At 36.1% G+C, this 24,935-nt stretch overlaps 1 protein-coding gene across 5 annotated transcripts in view; it reads right to left on the minus strand.

The window, feature by feature from the left end:
- Positions 1 to 15,647, minus strand: part of LOC149793908 (uncharacterized) — a 31,940-nt gene extending 16,293 nt beyond the window's left edge. For 4 of the 5 annotated variants that reach the window (XR_016422890.1, XM_089967855.1, XM_089967856.1 and 1 more), the window contains exon 1: positions 15,382 to 15,646. Coding sequence is in view for 4 of the 5 variants with exons in the window: in XM_089967855.1 (XP_089823981.1) it covers positions 15,382 to 15,493 (112 nt within the window). In the remaining variant the exon portion in view is untranslated. Of the gene's footprint in view, positions 1 to 15,381 lie in introns of all 5 variants that reach the window. The other variant, XM_089967857.1, reaches the window with a different exon arrangement.
- Between the last annotated feature and the right edge of the window lie 9,288 nt (positions 15,648 to 24,935).

Consider the following 24,935-nt stretch of genomic DNA (forward strand, 5'->3'; position numbering starts at 1 on the left):
ATTCGCTCACGGACACCTGGTACAATTATTAACATTATTGCGATAATCCGAAGCTCATCCATCCATCCATACATCCATATATCAATGAATACATACATACATACATACATAGATCCATACATCCATACATACATGAATACATACATACATCCATCCATACATACATACATCCATCCACCCATCCATCCTTCCATCCATCCATACATACATACATACATACATACATACATACATACATACATACATACATATGTATATCCATACATACATCCATACATCCATCCATCCATACATACAACCATTAATTCATTCACTCGTGCTTTCATCATTCAGTCTTGTATGTACACATCAATGCATTAATGCTTACATATTTACCTACCCCAACGCAAAATGCATGCAAATGGATGTACACATATCTAAGCATTCAAGACGAAGTTCTCAGGAGTTGTAAGTCTGAATTAATTTTTAAAAAATGATTTCAGCCTTTTATTTTGTTCTTTATATAATCTAATGTTCACACACACACACACACACACACACACACACACACACATATATATATATATATATATATGTGTGTGTGTGTGTGTGTGTGTGTGTGTGTGTGTGTAACTCCACCCAAGTTATATTTCTAGTTACGTCACCGGTGTACATTACAGTGAATTAATTGCAGTTCCCAGTTTAAGTGGATTGTGTTATATAATAAAAGCGGATGGCAGTAGTAATAACTTATTTAAAGAAGAATACTGTGTTTAGATAGAATGGAGTGACTTTTCAGCCTCACGATGAATGCTTTACGGGTTAAACATGCAAGCATTTTATGAGGGGTGTGTGGTTACTTGTTATAGCTCTTATCATCTTTGCTGATTAAGGGTCGTCGATAAACTTAGTTTTACCTCAACAATCGACACATGACAGTATTTTGGACAAATACCGTCTTGCAGATAAACGTGTTACACCCCCGTAGCAAGCGCAATTAACTGACCAATACAAGATTTCGAATAAACATTCTGGTAATACAATTTGATTACTTCCGCGATGTCCACGTGCCTTAACTCATTATAAAACTTGAATATGAGCGATTTGAACTGGATCAACTAATGGGTGATATATGTTGCTGTCTGCGGAGGCTGTTATCAGTATTTATAATTGCTTTTCCAGATAAACACATCAGCAATCTGATTGGATCAGTTTATACTGTTTCTGCTAGCTACATATGTAAGCGGTCGGCGTGTATCGAATCGTATTGATGTCCCTTGGCCATCGAAGCTCTTATATGCTTCATAACTTTGGATGAAATTATCCGTCCAGTCTCTCACGCCCAGAACACATCCTTCATCTCATCTAGTTGCAGTTTACACAGTGAAATAACTTATCATAAACAGCTTAATATAGAATTATGTCGAAAACTGACGAATTAATTTCATTGATAATATATTAATACGTTGTCCCAATTTAAACAGAGAATTATAAAAAGAATTTTCAAGTAACCATCTTGCAAAAATTCAATCCCCAAAAAAGTTCTTCAACAATGATGGCTACATTTTTAAATATTACAAGTCCAACATTATTGTAGCAGATATAATGTGTCGCAGAAAACTGAACTAATTAACCATATATGCAATACCAAACATTTAACTATAATCATATTTAATTGGATACGTTACATAATACGTTTCCAACCTACTTTTGTTCACTTTATAACGGCTATTATTTGTACACTAACGGCATCTATCAAAAACATGATAGAGTACGAAAAATTCTGCTTATCTTTAGGAAAGTTGTACCAGAGCCACATATGCTAACATTGCTAGAAGTATTCTCTTTACAATAATCAGATTTGAGTCAGTACGTTTATTCTTATATTTGGACGAAAAGCGACATTTCAACTTGTGATTCACTATGTTTCCCCTAGTGTCGCATTTAAATTTAATTAGCAGTTCTGGCGCTTTCGTATGCCGTCTCAGTATGACCAAAATGATTGATGTAACAGTAAGGTAAAGTCTCTATGACACGGCATTGATTCTTTAAAATTTGCTAGCAAATCCAGTAAATTGAGATTGTTGTGTTGTTGCAGACCCGATATTCTCAAAACTCCTCATTAACTTCGATAGCTCATAAAACAAACTATTCAACAAAGCAAGAGATTTCAAAGTAAATTTGCATTTAATGATCAAGGTATAGTTTATTAGTTTATTTTGTAACAATTTCACATATATAAGATCTTTGACAAAGGTAATTTTGAATTGTATCGAGTACTCATGTGGAGCATAGAGCCATGTTTGAAAAAGACAGACTCCATAAGCGGGTGGATTAATAATTATCTGGTAACACTCAGTTTCACAATGAAAATTACCAGTGACAACAGTCAGTGTGTGTGTGTGTGTGTGTGTGTGTGTGATGACTCAGGAAATCGGTACTTATTTCCTAACAGATGAAAGAACGCAATTGACCTTAGCCAAGATATCATTTTCTTTTTAAAAAATTACTGCGTGTAAAATACTTGAATATGTAATTGACAGTTGTGTGTGTCGACCATGGTGAAATCGGTGCCTCAGTTTTGTCTCTGGGGCCGAAAAGTTGTGATTATGTTTCGAGGAGTGCCTCAAAAAGAATAGTAAATTTAAAGGAGGTAACCCGTGTATGGAGGTTTCACAGATTGACACAGTTCTGTCCCTTGTTAATTCAACTCTGAATTTCGTTGTAGAGATGTTCTATTTTAAGCGTGGAGAAATTTGTTCACAGAAGACATAGGAAATTGCTGTTCATGCACATAATGAGGTATACATATTATTTCCCTTTTTAACCTGAAATGCAATATGTTATAGACTGGGTATAACAGCGCGACAGTTTATTCTAGAAGCTTATGTGAAACAGTGAACTGAAGGCTGCCATTTCAAAATAAGTATAAGGCAACAAATACGAAAAAAATCAAATATAATGAATTATACCAGAACTAAAAGTATACGTGCAGGCTTCCGCCTTCTTTTGTAAAATAAAAAAAAATTACACTACAGAAAGCATAAATACGTCTTAGTTAGGTCAACTGCAAACTTTAACTAACTCAGACATTTTATTATTCCTGGAAGATTCATTTAACTTTAGTTTTGTCAATGATTATTGGACTCACGGTACTAATTCAACTCCAATAGTAAACATATGGAAACACTATCATATTCAAAATTCAATACCTTAAAATTATGTGTGGAGAACACCACATGATCCGCGGCATTTTGTTTACCTACATGTGCATGAAACACATGTTATTGATTCTGCACCAAATGAATCAGGTGCTATTTTCATTATTGAGTACTCCTGAGTCAAGCCTGTAAGAATGCTAAAATTACATCAGTAGAAATTTGTCTATATTTTTTCAAAATTACATATAGGATAAGCTCTCAAAAGATATTTTTACTAAAATTTTAATTTTCATTATTAACCAATTATGGACCACCAAACCCGTAAATACTCTATTATTTCTTCACCCATTTCTAGACTGGTTCACAATTCTTCCGTATAATTAGTACCGTGTGTCCTGTATGCACATTTTCTTCGTCATATTTAAATACAGGTACGGTTTTAATGGTCCACGTCCCGCTGGAAGGTAGTTAGGTTACATTTTTTTCGTTTATCCTTCTCCTGGTTTTCGGTGTGCGAGACTCGTGTTAAAGTCAGAAACTGGAACTACAGAAACTACAGATGGTTCATTCCTAAATGCTTGATTATTTTCTTTATATCCTCTTGGTGTGCTTTAATAGTTTTTTTATTTTATCTAATGGTTAAAGTATTACAAACTCTTTCATATTTTTTAGTCAGTGTTCATTCCTTTTACCATATCTTCGTTTGTTGTTCCCATTAATTAATCAATAGAGCTCAGATAATAAAAATTAGTGACAGCTTAAATCTTTAGTGGTATCACTAACCATTTTCATGCGACAGATACCAGGCGCACGCATTTCGTTAACTATAGGTGCATTAACTTTTGAGTTATTTTGTATTCAACTTATGTTTTAAAAAATCGACTTAATAATTAAACATTTCAAAAGCAAACACTTTGTGCCGCTATGCCGAGAGAGGCAAAACCTTAGAAGCATTCATCTCTAAATATTATAAAGTAACGTATATACCGTGTCAATGACATATATCTTATTTTTTACAGTGTATGGAAGGGCCGTTTCGTACATTTGCACTGTTTACATGTTATGCTTGTACAATCAAAGAAATTACTATAGACTGAAACTATTCCTCCTCGCTTCAGACTCATCGGCTAGACGTTTTGTATCTCTATCAATTTTTTATGGAATGTCATTATCTCTAATTTTTCTTGATTTTATATTTTGCAAACATAATACATTAATTTCTCCCATTCAAGCGAGGTCTATGTTCACTTGCATTAAGCAGATTGATACTTGAAAGAGGCAATAATCGATCTACATGTGATATTTTGCTCTCATGCAACTTTTGAGAACTCTGGCCATATACTAAAACACTGGTCAGATTTGCTGTCAAGTCAAGGTCTTATAACTAAATATTTGCTTTTCCGTTCAATTATTGTTATATACTTTTTTAAATTCCAGATTTGCTAATGTATTCCATATTATTTTCATAATTCTCTTTGCAAAGTTATTTTTTTTTTGCTATTCGATCAATTCTTTAATAATATTAATAGTAATCTTTTTGATGTGTTCTTATGTATTCCTAGCTTTCCTGATGAAATTAGGTATCCGTCATTCAATTAGTCTTTGTTTCTCCATACGATTGTTGATTGTTTTCTTGTAGCTACTAAATACATTATAAAAATTGATTGAGCTTGTTTTGTAAGTCTTCATATTTACTGAAAGAATATATTCTTCATTTTTCATTTTTAGTTTTTGTCAGTACATATTTGCACTGATGTTCCTATACTGAAACTATCTCTACGTTTGCCTCATTAACGCAATGGTTGTGAAGGTCAGCTATGATGTTCAGTGTAAAGTGTAACAGTACATTATATACATTTTCGTAGTCATCATCGGACATGTATGCACACGAATAACAAACTTCAATTACAATCTGCTGTCTCAGTGAGTCTTTTCAATAAATTAAAGTAGCCGTAAGGATAAATGTACATTCGTAGGAATTTAGTGTCTTGTTGTTTCTGCATTTTATTCTGTAATCTAAATTCTTAGCTATCTGCTGAATGGATTGTCCCACGAAGCGATAAATATCTACGAATCTAATTGTAACATTTTTACAAGTATCTCTTTTTATTCTTATTATGCTTGAGAACTATGAGCCTTGACTGAATCAATTGTATTTTGCATCAGTAATTTTATTTTGCGTCGTTCTCTGGGCACAGAAGCACAGGCTCCTTTACGTAGAAATATGAAATATATCGATACAAGTCATTAATAAAAAGTGGGATGAATCTTTTATTTCGATGCAGTCATTACATGCAAGCCTGAAATATTCACCAGAAAATGAATCATTGTCGCAGACTTTCTGAGAGTTAAGTTTGATGTTACGCTCTTTATAGGTGCTAATTGTGTTATCACGCACTTTTCTCTATGTCCAGAAGCTTTCTGTTAATTTTCCTTTACCTACGTGACAGATTTCGTCTGAATCGAAACACTTCTGTCGACCTTTATATAGAGCGGAGATTGCGCCATTACTTGCGCTCTATCCGAACAGATTGTAAAATACTGGAATGGAATCAGGGCCTTTCTAACTAACAGGTTTGTATTATTCCCCAATTCATTTTGATTCATATAAAAAGTAATGAAATTTTTGTGTGTGCTTAGTTTGTTTTGAATCTCATCACACATCAATCGACTTACAGCTCAAATATCTGTTAAACCAAAGACTTTAAATATTAAATGTATATCTCACTGGCCTTTGTCGATCTCAAATATGAGTGTTTAGATTCTATTTAATTTAACATATGTATTGGTTGTGTTACGACTCTATGGTCAAACCTTCTGTAACAGAAAAGAAGCAAAACTAACAAGATTTATAAAACTCAACAAACAATTTAATTATTAAAGTGATAAACTAAACAAATGTGAGAGGAATTTATAGTAAAATGAAGAGTATTAAAGGAGACCAGAAACCAATGGAAATACAGAATAATGATAAAAGAACTATAGAAGAAAACCTGATTCTGAAGTATCATCTGCGGAGCTGAATTTCCGTGACCTCGTATGCAAAATTTCCGCGCCTATTCGGTTACTTTCGGAGTGTGACGTTCTAGTAGCGACTCCAGCATCCCAGCTGGGAGTTGCCAGAGTAAAAGACAATGCCGTTTTGCGTTGCTTACCAGTGTAATAGCACATTAAGAAAAGCCCGTGGACAGCATTTTTTTTTTCTTTTCTAAAGATAAAGGCATAAAGAAAGTATGGATACATTATTACAAGCGAGTCGATTTCAAAGCAACATCATACAGCACTCTGTGATCATTACATTTCTGAAGGAATGTTACGAGAACGATCCTGAAAAAAATATGACAGCTCGAGGATACGCAAATGCTAGGCTTAGACTAAAAGTTGTCACTGTTCCAGACATTCTGTTGGATATTTTAAATCCTGGGAAAAGTGTTAAACGAGTGAGTTACGAAAATAGGCAGAAATCCGAGTAAGTGACCACAAAATGCAACAATCAATTCATAGATCTTTTATTTACACCAGCAGTGCTAAAAATGTGATAGCCCGACACCCGGAGCCCTTCTAATTTTAGTTCGGGTACATTCTGTATTCAAAGTTATGTGCCCGTCGGGTATGTCGAAAAAAAATTGTTTTCCTGAGGAAACTTGGATCGCGCTGATGAAGTGAGTAAATGTATTTTCAAGATGTTGACATACATACCTTAACACGGCACAATCGAAATCAAATCACCTCTGTCCTTGGTAAATCTCAGATCTGATTTTAATCAAATGGAAGCTTTGCTAAAAGTAAGAATCTAAACCCCTGCAACGGTCATGCTTCGCGAAAACTCAATTTTCAGTAATCTTAAACAAAAATTAAAAAAAAAAAAATTTCAGTCTATGCCTGTACACGTAGTATGAATAAACGGTAATCTGTCATGATTGGAACTGATATAAAACTATCCCTTGGGATGTTTAAATAGCAGCGACTAAAAGAAAAGAGGTCAGTTATAAAATCAAAGTTTCAATTTAACTGGCTGCTAATAGAAATTGGGGGAGACTACTATTGACCCCACCCCTTGCCCCAGTGTTCGAGCGCCCATGGGACGCGCCCTTTCTCCCTGTGATACGCATTATTATCCCCCAGGACAAGACCCTTGTATCTTATTCTGGTCAGCTGTGGCTAAACTGCATAATAGCTAAAGGTTAGACTTGAGTACACAAGCATAAGGCCAGTGTAACTAATTAACAGTTAATCCTTATCAATTAATTTATCTTGTGAAAAGGACCGCCCTTCGGACATGCTTCAAAGAAACCATGTTCTACAATATGTATATGTAAACATCAGCATTGATAGGCAAATAAACGATGCCCTTTTTATTGTAACTTATGATGCCTAGGACTTCATTTTAACAGTCAAAATCTGTTTTTCCCATATTTAAATCCCACCTTATTTCCTTAGGTTTAAGTCTTAAGGCGTGTAACACTGTTTACTGAATAAAATATTTATTCTGAATTAGTTCTTTGGGGGTACATAAACTGCGTGGCATATTTTCTTTTATTCCTTCTTTTAATTTAATCATGGTAATTAAACTTTACATATACAGTAGAGGAATGCCAGGTGTTAACTGGTCAAGTTTCTTTGCTGGAAATGGAGATTGATTTTGTTTGCAGAGAAAAGTAGGCAACATTCACAGTGATCATTCATGGCATTTAAGCTAATTGGTGACAATTTTATTTTTTTAAATGGTTTTATTATTTTAATTCAGTTGTAGTGTTTTAAAAAATCTGAAATTTACGTGAATAATGTTTAATCTTAACATTTTATTTACTGAAGAAAAAAGCTCGTGTGATATTTATTATTTCGTCACAGAAATATTCACAAGTGATAAAATAGAATATGACACCTGTCGATTGTATATGTTTTATCTATTTATGTATGTTTTTTTTTTCTTCTAAGAAATGAAAATTGCCAGACATAATGTAATAATACAGAGTTCTCTGCGAAAACTCGGGAGATAGTAGGAGATCGGGAGATATGTGTGGAAATACCCACAAAATCGGGAGGGTTTTTTTCCGGCTTGAGAGTTGACAGGTATGAACTGTCCGGTCTTGTGGAATTTCAGTCATGGCCTGGGCCTAAAAAGTTCTTTCAGCACTGACCAGTAGGTACATAAACTATTTATACCAGATACGTATATGCTATCAGATTTGTCAATACGCTATCTGTAGCCTGCATGTAAAATACACTGTGATTGAATCATAAGAAGGAAGCTTCTTAATGTTTAATTTAATTACTTATGATTTCTGCTTTGCAGATTTATTTGTGGGCTTTTTTGTGTGTGTGAAAAACTAATGCTTAAGTTTCGACCGATGAAAACCGTTCTCAATGCCTTTTACACTTCCAAAGTAATGGGTATTGTTTCACACCCAAGTCTTTCTCCGTTCTAGTCTCTTCGCCCAGAATTCAGTATTATCTTTCAGCATATCAGTGTTGGATGTATATTTTCAAGATATCATACCTTCGGAGGTGGTGGTGGTGGTGGTGGTGGTGTGTGTTTGTGTGTGTGTTGGGGGTAGGTAATGAATGTCATTTACATATAATACGATTGAACCTCATCCTTTTTAAATGAATTTATTGCATTGTGGTAAATTTTAAATTTTTACACTGGGCACCATCACTTAATCCTTATCACATTTTTGCACAGCACACGATGTATAAGTATTTATTTAAAAATTACATTGCATTTTTTAAATTCCAAGATATGAAATATGAGCACATTCTTACTGTTGTACTTTTCTGTTGTCAAGTCTTAAACACATTGTTAACACACAATTCAACAGCTATAGTTATGAGCACAACTCAGAAGCATATTCAACTTTTGCATGAGCAACCCAAATCTGGTCTCCTCCTGTCTGTCTCGCTCGCCATGGATATGTTTGTATTTGAGGACTGGCTAGTATTGCGTCACAGGACCACGTGATCTGTCGTCTCATCAAAGCTCGGAAAAACTCGGCAGTTTACGGAATCGTGGTATCTTCCGCGCAATATAATCACTAACTGCCTACGATATTTAATTTATAAACATCACAGTCCATTTAAAATTTGTAGAGAATTACATACATAAAAGGAATTTTTTTGTTTCTTGTCTCCTTTAAAGTCTTTGAAAGTCCTAAACGAATGAAAATTCCCATGGAAGTTCCATACCGGACATGTACTGGTCCTCCAAGGATCATGACGTTGTCAAGATGGCGTTGTCCAAAATTCTTTCGAATAATTTATAACAGTTCCAGAATAATATTATTGTCCAAATAATGAGCACCTTCTATCACCACTGAACAGTCCAAACAAATGCTGTTCCTCCCGACAAATATCAAAGTACAAAATAAAATACGTCTGCAGACTTTCATCAGGAACACAAAAAGTGTGATTGACTCCAGAATAGAAATGAAACCGAATGCCTCACTTTCTTTTTATATACACTGTACATTGCGACTTTATTTCGTAATGGACCCAATATGAGAACATACACTATTGATTAATAACGTACTAAGTCACGACGTACTATATTCACATGACCTCACGCAACCAATGGGGAATCTACATAATTCTTCTTGAAACTTCCATATCCCATCAGTCACTGAGAAATTACGCCATGGATGCCATTTTAAGTCCTATTATCACGATTATTATTATTAATTGTCAACATGTATGTAAATAACTATTATAGATCCAACGTGATTTATCTTCAACAGTGCCAAATCACGCACACAATTCATAACAAAAGATACTCTATACAGTTTGCAACCGTGAATAAACATTACGAAAATTAAATAAAATCATATACCTGAAGTTACAGAAAACTATTTGTACATTACAGTTGTCGGTATTTTCAACGCTAGCACAAACTTTTATAACTTTAATCAGGCGTGTACGTCTATGAAAGAACTACCGTTTAATTGATCAAACTTGCCCAAATTGGTGTTCAATCTCTAAATTATATCATGAATGCATTTTGCACTTTATGTGATCTTATGTTCTAAATTAGTGATTAGGTCATCCATAGATCATTCAGCACCATATAGATTTCAGAATGTTCTTATTTTCCCATTACTTCCCCCTTAAATTGCATATTTGCTGTATCAACATTTTTTCGGATAATTATTTACATCTTTTAATTCATATTTGTGCATTCAATGTTTTCTAATGAACTAAAGTTGCCTTGAAAGTACACCCTATTTCGTACAGATATTACCATTTATTTTACATAGCGCTAATTAATGTAAATTAATTCGTGGCATTCAGAAACTTCAGTAAGATTAGCAAGTCGAATACCGGTATGTTTTAGTATTTACTTCATCCATATATGAATAGTTAGTAATTCGGTGTCCATATTTTTCTCATGCTTCTAGAAATAAACAGAACTTAAGATGCATGCTAAATCGAAGCACCCTGACAAGGAAGAGAAATTGTATCCAATTGTATCATTTACAGCTGTGAACATTTCACCAGTAATAAGAGAGGAGTAGCACAACAAGAGAAATAAGAAAATCTAAGGTTGTAGCTTGAGATATAAAAAGCTGCATTGAGAAACGTCTAGCCAAAGCGGATAGAAAAGTACAAGAGAAGCACAAAATTAAATTCTTAACGAATTTGAAAATATAAATTAGAAATGAGAATGTTTGAATTGATATATAAGAAAACATGAATCTCTCATTGGTTTTTTATGAGACCTAAATGCTGGATTAAAAAGGATTAAGAGTTAAAAAAAAATGAATTGATGACTGAAGATAAGTCCATTATAAAGAGACGTGAGAAAGATCTTAAATCTATGTCATGTGATGGTCAACATATAGCTACATCATTTTAAAGCATTCACATGGTCATTAAAGTTGTTGATCCAATGCCTGAGGTAATTGAATTTACCAAAAACTGAAACAGAGGAGCCAAAATGAAGAGTTTTGCCATTAAATTTCCACAGAAACTACATTGTCCACATGACGTAAGCTGATAGAATGATGACTGAAATTTTTTATTTATTTTTGTAATGAAATCAATTCATTATATCTTTATAAGTTTATGATTGCGTTATTTTTTGTGTGATTTTCTGACCTAAAAGATATAGTCAGAGAAAACAATTTTACTCTTTTGAACAACATGTACATCATTAATTTATTATTTCTATATAATTTTGTGCTTAAAAGACACGTGGAAATTGCCATCAATTTGTTTCCTTGTTTAGCTGATTGTGTGGACCCGAAAGCTTTCATCCATCGAACTTTCGTCTAACTTTTGGGAGAGAAATAACTCCTATATTTGGACAATATGGACATCGACTTCAGAATATTAAGGACCCCATTGACGTCAATTCACCATTACTGATCAAAGGTTCAACGAACTAATGCACAATTAGTAAATAGTTACGATAATCAATTGATTATCATCTCCACAGTTAGCTTGTTGGAGGAAACTGGCGGACGTAAAGGATGCATGGAGGTGCCTTTCATTTACACTTTCTGGTCGGGTAATCGAACAGCCTGATTGGCAATGGCAATAGGTCAATTATGTTTCATTTCTGAATAAAACTCCGCAGTGGTTTATTGCCTGGTAGGATTCTACTATTGCTATATTTTGTAAGTATCGTGACGTGCAGGTCGTTTATTACAGCATATAGTTTGTGTGTGATTCTATTCCGATTTAAGAAAGACAGATATCGTAGTAGGATACGGAAGCATCTTACTATGTATTTGTTATTCAAATAATGCACACATGCAATAGTACAAAGAAGGTGCGAAGCAATAATTCTTGGACCTTAGGCACACCAAGAGCATAACTGGCACGATAAGCTAAGCTTTGCATATTCATTTGCTTTTGTTCTGCAAAACAACGGTATACTTTACGATACATGGTTATTACCATGTCATACGAATATAGTAGCATAGACTTGGCCAGTTCTAGAGAAGTTGCTATTGTCCTTTGCTTACTATCCTATCTGGTTAGGGCAATAATTGAATCATTTGCCATTAATATGTTTGCTTTGATGTGCAAAGGAATCAAACAATGCTGTTGCAACATCTCTTAAAACTTGTTTTTGAGTAGGATTTCTAACGAAAAGACATTCAAAAAGTCAGCCACAAAATAAAACAGCTGTTCCTGAACTGATCTATTCAATACTTATAGGTTACTGCATTTGTATGCGAAAATATAAACGGTCTTTCGGAATCATGCTACACGACCTTTGAGACGGCATCACTCATCCGAGAAAACGAGATCGTATTTTCCCATACAAATAAAGTAACTTTTTTTTATTATATACTCATTTCATTTTCTTATTCCTCCGAAGGCTAAATTGTACAAACTACACTACAAGAAACAAAGTAACTGAATTTATGCTGAGTTAAAAAATACACAACGCTATATTCATCAATACACAGTGACATTAATGAGCACACAGCACCGTCCTGGATCTTTGAATTTCGTCGCGCGCTTCACATTAGTTTCAACAAGAATTGTAGCTTTGATGGAATTAAAACTGAAATTGTGAGTCATATTATGTGATTTGAGACTTGATTTGGAATTTGAACGTAGCTTAATCATTTTTTTTTAGTCATATCGCTACTTTGTCTGCATTTTGGCAGTTTATAGTGATGTCTAGCACCGGGCATTCATGCCGCAGACATGAAGCATGATGTCCCACCAAGTCATATTATCCTGACACCAGGCTGACCAGTCCTAACACTAACCTCTTAATGCTGCGCGCTATGTGAGGCAGCTGTTAGTACTATTTTTATACGTCTTAGGTATGACTCGGCCGGGGATCGAACCCAAGACTTCGCGCATACAAAGTGGACGCTGTAACCGCTAGTACACCGGAGCGGTCTGTCATATTATGAATGAATGCGCATTTGCAACAACATTGGTCTGGAATGGATGGAAATTTCATTTGGCCTTGATCCAGTTCAATTCCCCTATTCTGATTATTATGGACTCTATTATTGGTTCAGTTCAGGGCAGTAACAAGGTTGGACTTCACATGGAAATGTACTCGAAACTTTAGTACAGTTGCGGTGTGTTTCAGATTTTGTAGGACATATAATTTGGATTTGCAGATTTAACTAAGAAAGTATATTTTGAGGAAATTCAAGATGCATAAATGCAAGTATATTTATTACCATCCTTATTACCAGATAAAGAAGAAATGTTTCTTCCCTGTCACTTGCATTTCGCTGTTGGACGGACCCCATCTATGACCTCTGTCATGCAGTGTGTGTCTTATAGCGCTAGCCCAACATTGCATCGAAATACTTACACAGGAAAAATTGCAAATCAGCTGTTGTGCAACAGTCTCTTTAGCCAGCAGAAATTTGTACTTTTTCGTCGTCTTGGCATTTTTGCTCTGAGGCTCGTCGCTCCTACCAAAACCTTCAGTTGCTTTTTATCTAGTATTTTGACGACTTGTAAATGGTATGTCTGTGGTAGATATGCGATAGCCCTTTGCCTCAGTATGTTTACTATGCTATATTGTTTATAGAACATAGAGAGCAGTGGTCATATAACCATTCTATTTGGAAAAGATACGAATATTTCTTATAAATAACTCTTTTAATGATCAGAACGGAATATTCAATTACTGTGTCTCTCACGTTTGTTTTTGCCATTGCAAATATCACGTTCATTCGTAAGCTTGTTGAAAATGTCGTTTTTGACTCAGTGAACTCGTCCACATTGTTAACTTTATCATTAATGTTTTCAAATGGATGAAACTGCATGCTTAATTCGCTCACAAACACATCTAATCAACCAAACTCTAAAGCGTCTACTGCATGAGTGTACGTGGTTTGTTTTAGCAAATTAGTTCTTAATACACTATATTGTTTCATGCACACGTGTCGAGCATGTGAGTGCAATAAAAAGGTGTTTAGTATCGTAAATAACTGCACAATTCTGGCAAGGTAACTTTAACGGAGACAAAAATAATCACATAATAATACTCATGTTGTTGAAGTATTATGTAATTATTGTCCTTCCTCCACTAACTCCATTTCAGTTGATCGTAACCTCTCACTGAGCATAAAGGCAGTGTTTGTCTCCAGGACAACAGCATATTCTCTTTATTCTCACATAAAGTTTCTCTTACAGAATTACGGAGAAAACATTCAGTCTGGTGCACTGCATAAACCTCCATTACATTTTGATGAATTGTTCTACTTAACGCACACTCACTTTCCTTTTTTAGTGTGTGTGTGTGATTAGGATTTCTAACGTAGCTTTTAACAATTTTTCAGTCATATTGCTACGATGTCTGCAGTGTAGCAGTTTATAGTGATGTCTAGCACTGGGGCATCATGCTGCAGACATATAGTATGATGTCCCGCCCAGTCACATTATTCTGACACCAGGCCGACCAGTCCTAACACTAACCTCTTAATGCTGAGCGTCTAGCGAGGCAGCTGTTAGTACCATTTTTGTAAGTCTTTGGTATGACTCTGCCGGGGTTCGAACCCACGACCTCCCGCTTCCGAGTCGGACGCTCTAACCACTAGGCCACTTTTTAGTACATTGAAATAAAGCGCATAGCTGTTGCACTTTCCCTACCACCGTTTTCTCATGGAGGTAGTCCGAAATCCTTGAATACATTGCTACTCTAGCACACTAATACTGTTGAAAGTTTGGTACTATTTTAAATGGATTTATACAACGCTATAACTGTATAAATAAAAAATGTCCAAACAAGACGGAACCGAGAAATACTTGAAACCAACATCATAGAGACTTTTCTGTTCATACAGGGTGTGCTTGTGCTTGAGCATACATGTAGAAACATATTGGTTCAACATATAAACTTAGCTTGCAAAAATATGATTTGCTCAAGCAGTCTAGAGAGAATTGTTGCTGTACTGGTGACTGCCTAGTATCACTTATGTTATGGGTCATAAAAAAGAAAAACTTCTGTAGCGAAACCTGCCATACTGTGATCTGTTTCTTCAATTGGAGATTCCATATATTTACTTCCATTTTAATATTTTTTAAATAGTATTGGTTAGTCGATGTTGCGCTTATGTTTTTTTGTAAGAGAAGATAATGATTTTTTCACAAAAACCCATCTTCGTGAAAATTACATTCTATCTGCCTGGAATATATTCGTTACAACGAATGGCAAGAATTGAGTAATTTAAGAACATGCTAAAGAAGAACAAACATACAAAATATACATGTACATACAGAACAAGGAAACACTTAATAAGAAGTAGCGCTAGTTTACCTTGCTCCGGTACTGTGAATGAAATATCCTTGGCATGAAACTGTTTGATGAGTAAGATGCACAGAAAAAAGAAGACTGTTGATTTATGTCGAAATCCCATTGCAAACTGCATTCAGTTTATCTTCATTTCAAATCCGTTGGTAAGTTTTGCTTGTGTGAATTTTTCTGAAGTGATCAGTTGTCACTTACCTAAGTAGGTCAGGTTAGTGTTCCTATATCTATATTTCCCACACCAGTCTCTTTACTTTGTGATGTCTACTTCAAGAGTATATGTGCTTGAAAACATGTTTTTAGGTCGCGAAAGTTGTCATTTGAAAACGCTTGTATCTTTATCACTCCACAACTTCCTGGTTTATTTCAGTGTGATAAGTGAATAACTATTTAAGGATAAGCTATAATATAAAATTAAATATGACACCTTGAAAATAAATATTATCTAGCATTTCGTAATAATATCTACTTTATTAGACAAAATACACCACGGATCCTGATTGCTACTCATTAAGTCGTGATCATTTGCGATTGGAGACATTCAATATATTACACGAAACCTGGGTATATGCAGAAGAAAAAAGTTTGTAATTTTCCTCGATTTAATTGAAAATGTTTCAAGGAATAGTATCTGCATATATTACATTATAAGATTATACGCCACGCACGAAATAAATCATAAATAATCTAATACATATACACATGGCCGTTCCGGTGGACTAGTGCTTACACTTCTAATGAATGATGTCACAGGTTCGAAGCCCGGCCGAGTCATACCAAAGACTTCTAAAAATGGTACTAACAGCTCCCTTGCTAGGCACTCATCATTAAGAGGCTAGTGTTAGGACTGGTTAGCATGGTGTCTGGATAATGTGACTGAGTGTGACAACATGCTACTTGTCTGCGGCACGATGCCCCAGTGCTAGACATCATTAAAAAATGCCACACTGCAGACATCGTAGCGATATGACTGGAAAGTTGTTAACGCTACGTTAAAAATTCAAATCACACAGACACACGCACGCGCTTATACACATGAAATATGTCTGTCTGTATGTCTAACTTTCTATATGTATGCATGGTTGGATGAATACACACACACACACATACACACACACACACACACACACATATATATATATATATATATATATATATATATATATATATATATATATATATATATATATATATATATATATATATATATATATATATGGATTGATGAACATCTGTAGTATGTTGTGCATGGCAGAAAATTGGGATGGGGATGAGTAATCTTTGAGTAAGGTCTGTGCCCAAAATGTGTTTTTAACATCACCTCTACGAACGTTGAACGCAGAAATTACTATTTACTGCGGTTTGATGCCACCAATTACTGCTTGTAAAATGGACATATAAGTAAGATTGAGGTAAAAATACGCACTTGTGAGTATGTCTTTGTAACTTCTGAGGTAAACGGTACTGTTTTTAGCTACCGTATATGCTATTTAAGTCGGCGCATCTTCAAGGAATACAAATTGTAGACCTAAACATTTCCGTTGAGAATATAGCCCAAAAGGGACATAAGCTATATAGATTTACCATTATTATGACATTGGACCCAATGTAAATTGTGATTGTATCGATGCTGACCTCAAACTCTGCTCACATATGTACAGTATTTCTTCATTTCACGGATTTGTTGGTGTAGGAGTAGATATAAGGATGGATTACATAAAAGTGCGGATTTTTTCAAGAACCCAAATTTGTGTTGTATTTCTGTAGATACTGTTTAATTTTCTGCTCAAAATAGCTCAGTTCACTGAAAGTATCGCCATGTGGAGGGATGAATTGATTATATTAATACATATCCTTCCATAACACAATGCACAAATTCTTTCAACATTCTGAGAGTTTGATTCTTCTCTTGATTTTCTCTAAATGCGGATGCGTTTGGTTAACTGCGAGTACAACATTAGTGACTGAGGTAGGAGGGTAGTGATCGGTAATGACGAGCGCTTTAGACCCACCCACCCCGCCCCGGCTGAGGCCCGTATTTATAGTAATGTTTGTTTACGGAAAATGATTTTACGTACATTGAGGATGATGGTGTGTGTGTGATTGGAGCCGGCCACTTGAAACAATTCGCATGATAACTGAAGTACTTACTTCTTCAATCACTGAAAAACAACAGCAGCATCATTATCTAAACCACTTTGTGTCTTGTCCTTTTCCTGCCTAATGTTATTGTTTCCAGCAACACTCGAACTCAATTCATCTTATCATATGTTGTGACTAGAGGGTGGGAATCCGCCCTTAAACAGGCCAGGAAGAATTCACTTACAGTAGCTTAGTACATTTCAGCTGAGCATGTACTTATTCGTTTATTGATTGATGTGTAATGGTAAATCAGCACTTGAAAGGCTTTATGTTGAGACAATTTGTGTACAATCCCTAATCCGTTAAGTAACAATATCGCAGAACTAACACAACGCTACCGAACGTACATGCAACGCAGTGCAACTTGTATCAATGTTTCGCAATGCTTAATGAGAGCTGAAACAATCGTAAAGTAATTAAAACGAACAATTCCTACCATTGGGAAATGAAAGGAGATAGTATTAACTGCCATTACTATGCTTCTATCTGGCCACATGAAAATACCTTCGTAACACACAAAATAACTTAATCAAGTTTATATAGACGGTGATAATATATTTGTGCAACTAAAACATAAACTGTACAAAATAGTAGTAGTAGTAGTAATAGTAGCTGTTGTTGGTGTTATAAAATTAATAATACCATTAATAATACTGATTAATAACCTAATTGCACTGCTAAAACAGCTTTTGCTGCCGCTTATACCACTATATCTGCTGCGGCAACTAGTACTTTTACTGATACTACAGCTGCTGATGCCACTAATAATATTACTAATACCACAGCTGCTGATGCCACACATACTGTTATAGCTGCTACGTAGGCTGATGCCACTACTAGTACAAAATAACTCTAATCCCTAAAACTACTACTACTACTAATAATAAGAAAAACAATAATAGTAATAGTTATAATAATAATCGTAAAAATAATTTACTTATATTTTTATCGATGTTCAATATTTTAGTTATCAGCAAGAAATATATTGTAGGTAGATAAATAAAATAATTGTATAACCTCTATAGTAAGTAATATTTATTAGAATTTAGCCCGCGAATTTGGTGAAATAATTTTAATTGGCTTAGCTCTATTTTAAACACACACACACACACACACACACACACACACTGAAATATTGAGCAAATTTGTTTTATACCCAGTGCTGATAGTGGACTTCTCAAGTGACCTTCTCGGTTGGCTTTCATTCATGTTGAGTTTTCTGCAAAAAATCAAATAGAAGAGCACACACATATTGTAGAAACATCTGCTATTTTATTTAAAATTTGTGTGCAACCGTGCAGCAGTTTATTTGGAAGGGCGTAAAATTTAGAAGATTTGCAACCCCACAAAGGTAACAATGTTTTTATTAGTTATAATATTTTTAGTATTGTATTGCGTCATTTGTTGCTGTTGTTGTTCTAGGGCTTAACGCCATTTTTCAGCACATGATAGGCTATACATGACCGCCAGTATAACTGGTTGAGTAAGAACCCTGGAAAAACCACTTTCCCACGTACCCACGCTAGCCGAGCCTGAGACTCGAACTCACGCAGACAGAAGTGAGCGTCATTTATTATCCATTTGAGTGAACTGTGATTATACAGATCTTTTTCATCTCACTATGGTTTTTTACCAGTAAGAATAATATTTAAAACTTTTTCAATAAATACGTGACAATATATGCATTGTTATTTTTTAAAGCACATTACATCCTTTAGAACTCAAATGAAATGCTCACATAGTAAATGTGTGACAGATAATATGTGTACAATTTTAAAAAGATACAGTGAAAAATACAGTGTAAAAAGAGCATACCGCTCGGGCAATAGGTAAAATAGAATCAAACATTCGTCTTCACCTTAGGAACATGCTTAGTTTCAAGTCGCTTATCAGCATATTTTGCCACGCACACCAGTACGTATTCTGCGTCATGAATCATTTTAATAAATGGTACTCTAGAAAAATAGTGATGACAGTAGCAGACAAGATATATTCAGTACAGATTTAAACACGATTTATGGTCATTTTGTATGTCTGAAATAAACGTTCCATAAAATGTAGTTGCTGCTGAGAGAGAGAGAGAGAGAGAAAGAGAGAGAGAGAGAGAGAGAGAGAGAGAGAGAGAGAATCTTCTTTGAGTTTTCGTCGCAATTCATGATTGTCAATAGAATATACAAGATGAATTTAAATATTTTCATATCGTCATTCAACGTCTTAACAATAATACTGACATATATCTTTTGTGACACTGGCCAGATATAAGGTGATCATCTTTGATGCACTGGTCAGGTGTTAGATGACCATTTTTGTTGCGCTGGCCAGATATTAGGTTACCATTTTTGTGACACTAGTCACAAATTAGGTAACCATTTTTTTTTACACTGGCGACATATAGGTGACCATTTTTGTGAAACTGGCGAGATATTATGTGACCATTTTTGTGCCACTGCCAACATTTGGGTGACCATTTTTGTGGCACTGCCGACATATAGGTGACATTTTTGTGGCAATGGCCAGATATTAGGTGATCGTTTTGTGACACTTGCAAAATATAGGCGACCATTTTTGTGATACTGGCGACATATAGCTGACAATTTTTGTGGCACTGCCGACATATGAGTGACAATTGTTCTGGCACTGTCCAGATATTAGGTGACCATTTTTGTGACACTGGCCAGATATTAGGTGATCATCTGTGACACAGGCGACATATAGGCGACAATTTTTGTAACACTGTCGACATATGGGTGACAATTGTTGTGGCACTGCCCAGATATTAGGTGACCATTATTGCGACACTGGCCAGATATTAGGTGATCATTTTTGTAACACTGTCGACATATAAGTGACCATTTTTGTGGTACTTGTCAAATATTAGGTGACCATTTTTGTGACACTGGTCAGATATAACGTGACTATTCTTGGGACACTGGCCAGATAAAAGGCGATTATTTTTATGGCACTGCCGACATACAGGTGACCATTTTAGTGACACTGGCGACATATAGGTGGCCAATGTTGTGACACTAGCGAGATATTATGTGACAATTTTTGTGGCACTGTCAACATATAGGTGACTATTTTTCTAGCACTGACCAGATATTAGATAAAAAATTTGTGACACTGGCCAGATATTAGGAAACCATTTTTATGACACTGGCCTGCTATCAGGTGACCATTTCTGTGACACTGGCCAGATATCGAGTGACCACATTTGTGACACTGACCATATATCAGGTGACCATTTGTATGACACAGGCCATATATAACGGGACCATTTTTGTGACACTGGCCACATATTCCGAGACCATTATTGTGAGACTGGCCAGATATCAGGCGACCATTTATGTGACACTTGCCAGATATTAAGTGACCATTTTTGTGACACCGGCCAGATATCAGGTGACCATTTTGTTGACACAGGCCATATATCAGGTGACCATTTTTGTGCCACTGGCCATATATTAGGTGACTATTTTGTTGACACTGGCCAGATATTTGGTGACCATGTTTGTGACACTGGAGACATGTAGGTGACCATTTGTGACACTAGCCAGATATTAGATGACCATTTTTGTGATACCGGCCAGATATTAGGTGACCATTTTTGTGACACTGGCAACAGATCGGTGACACTTTTTGTGACACTGGCGACATAAAGATGACCATTTTTGTGACACTGGCCAGATATTAGGTGACTTTTTTGTGACACTGGCGACCTATAGGTGACAATTCTTGTGACACTAGCCAGATATTAGATGACCATCTTTGTGACACAAGCCAGATATTAGGTGACCATTTTTTGAGACACTGACCAGATATTATGGGATCATTTTTGTGGCACTGCCGACATGTGGGTGACGATATTAGTGGCACTGCCGACATATACATGCCCATTTTTGTGACACTGGCGAGATATTACGTGACAATTTTTGTGACACTGGCGGCATATAGGTGACCAATTTTGTGAAACTGGCGAGATATACGGTGACCATTTTTGCGACACTGGCCAGATAGCAGGTGATCATTTTTGTGACACTTGCCAGATATTATAGATGATCATTTTTGTGGTACTGCCCAGATATCAGGTGACCTTTTTTGTGACAGTGGCCAGATATTAGGTGACTATTTTTGTGGCAATGGCCAGATATCAATTTACCAATTGTGTGACACTGGCCAAATATTAGGTGACCATTTGTATGGCACTGCTGTCATATAGGTGACAGTTTTATTGACACTGGCGACATATAGGTGACTCTTTCGTGGCACTGGCCAGATATTAGGTAACCATTTTTGTGACACTGGCCTGATATCAGGTGTCCATTTTTGTCACACTGGCCAAATATTAGGTTACCTATTTTGTGACACTGGCGACATATAGGTGACCATATGTGTGAAACTAGCCAGATATTAGGTGACCATTTTGGTCATACTGGCCAGATATTATGTGACCATTTTTGTGACACTGGCGACATATAGGTGACATTTTAGTGATACTGGCGACATATAGGTGACCATTTTTGTGAAACTGGCCAGATTATAGGTGACCATTTTTGTGACATTGTCCATATATCAGGATACGGTTTCTGTGACACTGGGCAGATATTAGGTGACCATTTTTATGGCACTGCCAAAATATAGGTGACCATTTTAGTGACACTGGCGACAAACAGTTAACATTTTTTGTGACACTGGCCAGATATTAGGTGACCATCTTTGTGACACGGGCAATATATAAGGTGACCATTTTTGTGACACTGGCCAGATATTATTGGACCATTTTTGTGGCACTGCCGACAAATGGGTAACCCTTTTTGTGAAACTTGCGAGGAATTAGGTGACCATTTTTGTGGCACTGCCGACATATGGGTTACCATTTTTGTGGCACTGGCCAGATATTAGGTAACCATTTTTGCGACACTGGCCAGATATTAGGTGACCATTCTTGTGACACTGGCGACATATTGGTTACCATTTTTGTGACACTAGCGACATATTGGTGACCATTTCTGTAACACTGGCGAGATATTTGGTGACCATTTTTGTGGCACTGCCCTTACAGGTAACCATTTTTGTTACACTGGCGATATATAGGTGACCATTTTTATATAAGTGGTGAATATTGGTAAATAGTTTTGGGTTTATGTAAATTTTGTAACATTTGTCACATTTACTGCAATTTTACAACAACTTGTCTCCATGGATAATTCAAAACACACTCTTGATCTTTTAGACTTCGTTAATTCTTTGCTGAAATTTATAAAACAAAAGGAAAAGAACTTGTTCTAGTGGCATAAGATTAACTAGCAATACCTATTTATAATCAGTGCCGTCTTAAGGTATGGGTACACTGGGTAGTTGCCCAGGGGCTCAAGCTTCTAAGGGCATCATGCTGCCCATATTGCTAACGAATATTGGCCGGTAGGGGGCCCCAGTGCATTGCTTTGCCCAGAGCCTACAATGTTGCTAAGAAGGCCCTGTTTGTAATTACATCAATGCAATATAGGTACTGCATTCAGGAAGTATTAATTACAATTTTTAGTTTATGCAATGCTAATTGGAAATCAGATTGACAAGCCTTATGTAACAAGATGACTGGGTTTGGGTCAGGTTATTGCAGAACACTTTTGATGGTGGCAAGAATACAATATTTATTGATGAATGATTCAGTGAAAAAGACTGTTTGATTCGTGCGCACACAAAATCCAAATATTGGATATTTAATAAAATATGCACGAACCAGATAACATTGCGATTTGAAGGAAATAGGCACTGATGTTCAAGAAAAAAGCTTAAATACTGAAAAGATTCAATGATTAATGATTCAAAGTGATTCCACACAAACAATTGAAAAAATGATAATGCCTAAACATTTACAATTTCCGCACGAAGATGATATAGTTCACTTAAATAATGTAAGTAGTGAAGGGGGGCCACTTTACGGACAATGGGAATTAGCATTAAAAACACCCCTGGGTCAGTTTACGGACAATGGAAATTTAACATGGCGAAAAATCGTGGGACACTTTACGGACAAGGGGAATTAACATGGCAAAAAATCGTGGGGCACTCTACGGACAAGGGAAATTTAACATGGGAATAAATCGTGGGACAATCTACGGACAAGGGGAATTTAACATGGGATTTTTTTTTTTAAAAAAATTTTTTAAAAAAAAGGGTAGGCAATGGAAAGGCTATCTCTTTTCGAGAAATATGGCTGGCCCTGAAAAGGGCCTTTGGTTTATGTTAATATGCCCTTAACATAAAGGGCATTTGCGACATCTTCTTTTCCTCAAACTTCGTCTTACAGCAGGGCCATACATCAGAGTCCTCTTGAGGCAACCTTGTCTCTCTATATAGACTCTTCTTATCCACAGGCTGCTGTTGGTCCTGTGGACAACGGTCCACTTGGATCGGACATACATGAGCATGTCCGTCCTGAACATCATTGTTGACACAAGGGTTGAAGATTCAACGTCTGTCCACATGTTGAGGCTCCGAGAATAGGTGAATCAATGCAGTGAACGGCGCTTATTTATAGGGACAGGAAGGATTGAAACGGATTGAGTTCATTCACCAATCCGAACACGCGTTACAGAATTCAGTCAGCCCGCATCCAATCCGAAGAGAGCAGTCTGTGACGTCACGTAGTCTATATAGATTCGCTAGCGCTTGTGTGCAGTCAATCTATGCAACAGTGATTCAACATGACGGAAACTCAGAAAACGATCCATTGGGGTGCACCAGCAGGGGAGACTGCCCAAGGGAACTCGGACTTACTTTCAGAAGAGGTGAATTGGGATTTTGTGGATTTTCTCTCCTCGCAAGAATTTGTTCCGGAACCTTCGTTACCTTCTTCATTACCGCAAGTGGAAAATTTTAGACAGAGACAAAAAGAAGAATTGGAGAAATTTATACAACGACAAAAGGAAGCGGAACAGGCTTTTCTCCTGCAGCAACAGCAACAAGAAGAAGAAGAGGTAAGAAAAAAACAACAGCAGCAACAGCAAGAAGAAGTAGCAGCAAAAGAAACAAGAGGGTGAAAATCAAACGGTCACGGTACTGTTGGACATTTTAGCGGAGTTAAGAAGTCTGAAACAAATGTATCAGACTTCTTTATCACGACCGAAGAGAATACGACCTTCCCGAGCTAAACACGTTAACCCTGTGACTAAGCCTACCGTACCACCCTTAGTGATTTCAACCCAATCATTATCAACATTATGCAGTCCAGAAGTAGGCCTTGGCCGTGGCAAAGGCATAAGGCAGTTAAAGTTGATTGCTTAAACTCACCCTTTCACCATGAAGAAAAAAGGCCCTTTTCAGGGCCACCCAATACTCTAGAAAAGAAATACAATTTCAATTTGCCAATAACTCAAAAAAATAAACCCCACCCATTTTACCCTTATAGTACGTGTCTG

The sequence above is a fragment of the Sinohyriopsis cumingii genome, chromosome 8, assembly GCF_028554795.1.
Source record: "Sinohyriopsis cumingii isolate HCF-2022 chromosome 8, ASM2855479v2, whole genome shotgun sequence".
In the NCBI taxonomy this organism is placed as follows: Eukaryota; Metazoa; Mollusca; class Bivalvia; order Unionida; family Unionidae; genus Sinohyriopsis; species Sinohyriopsis cumingii.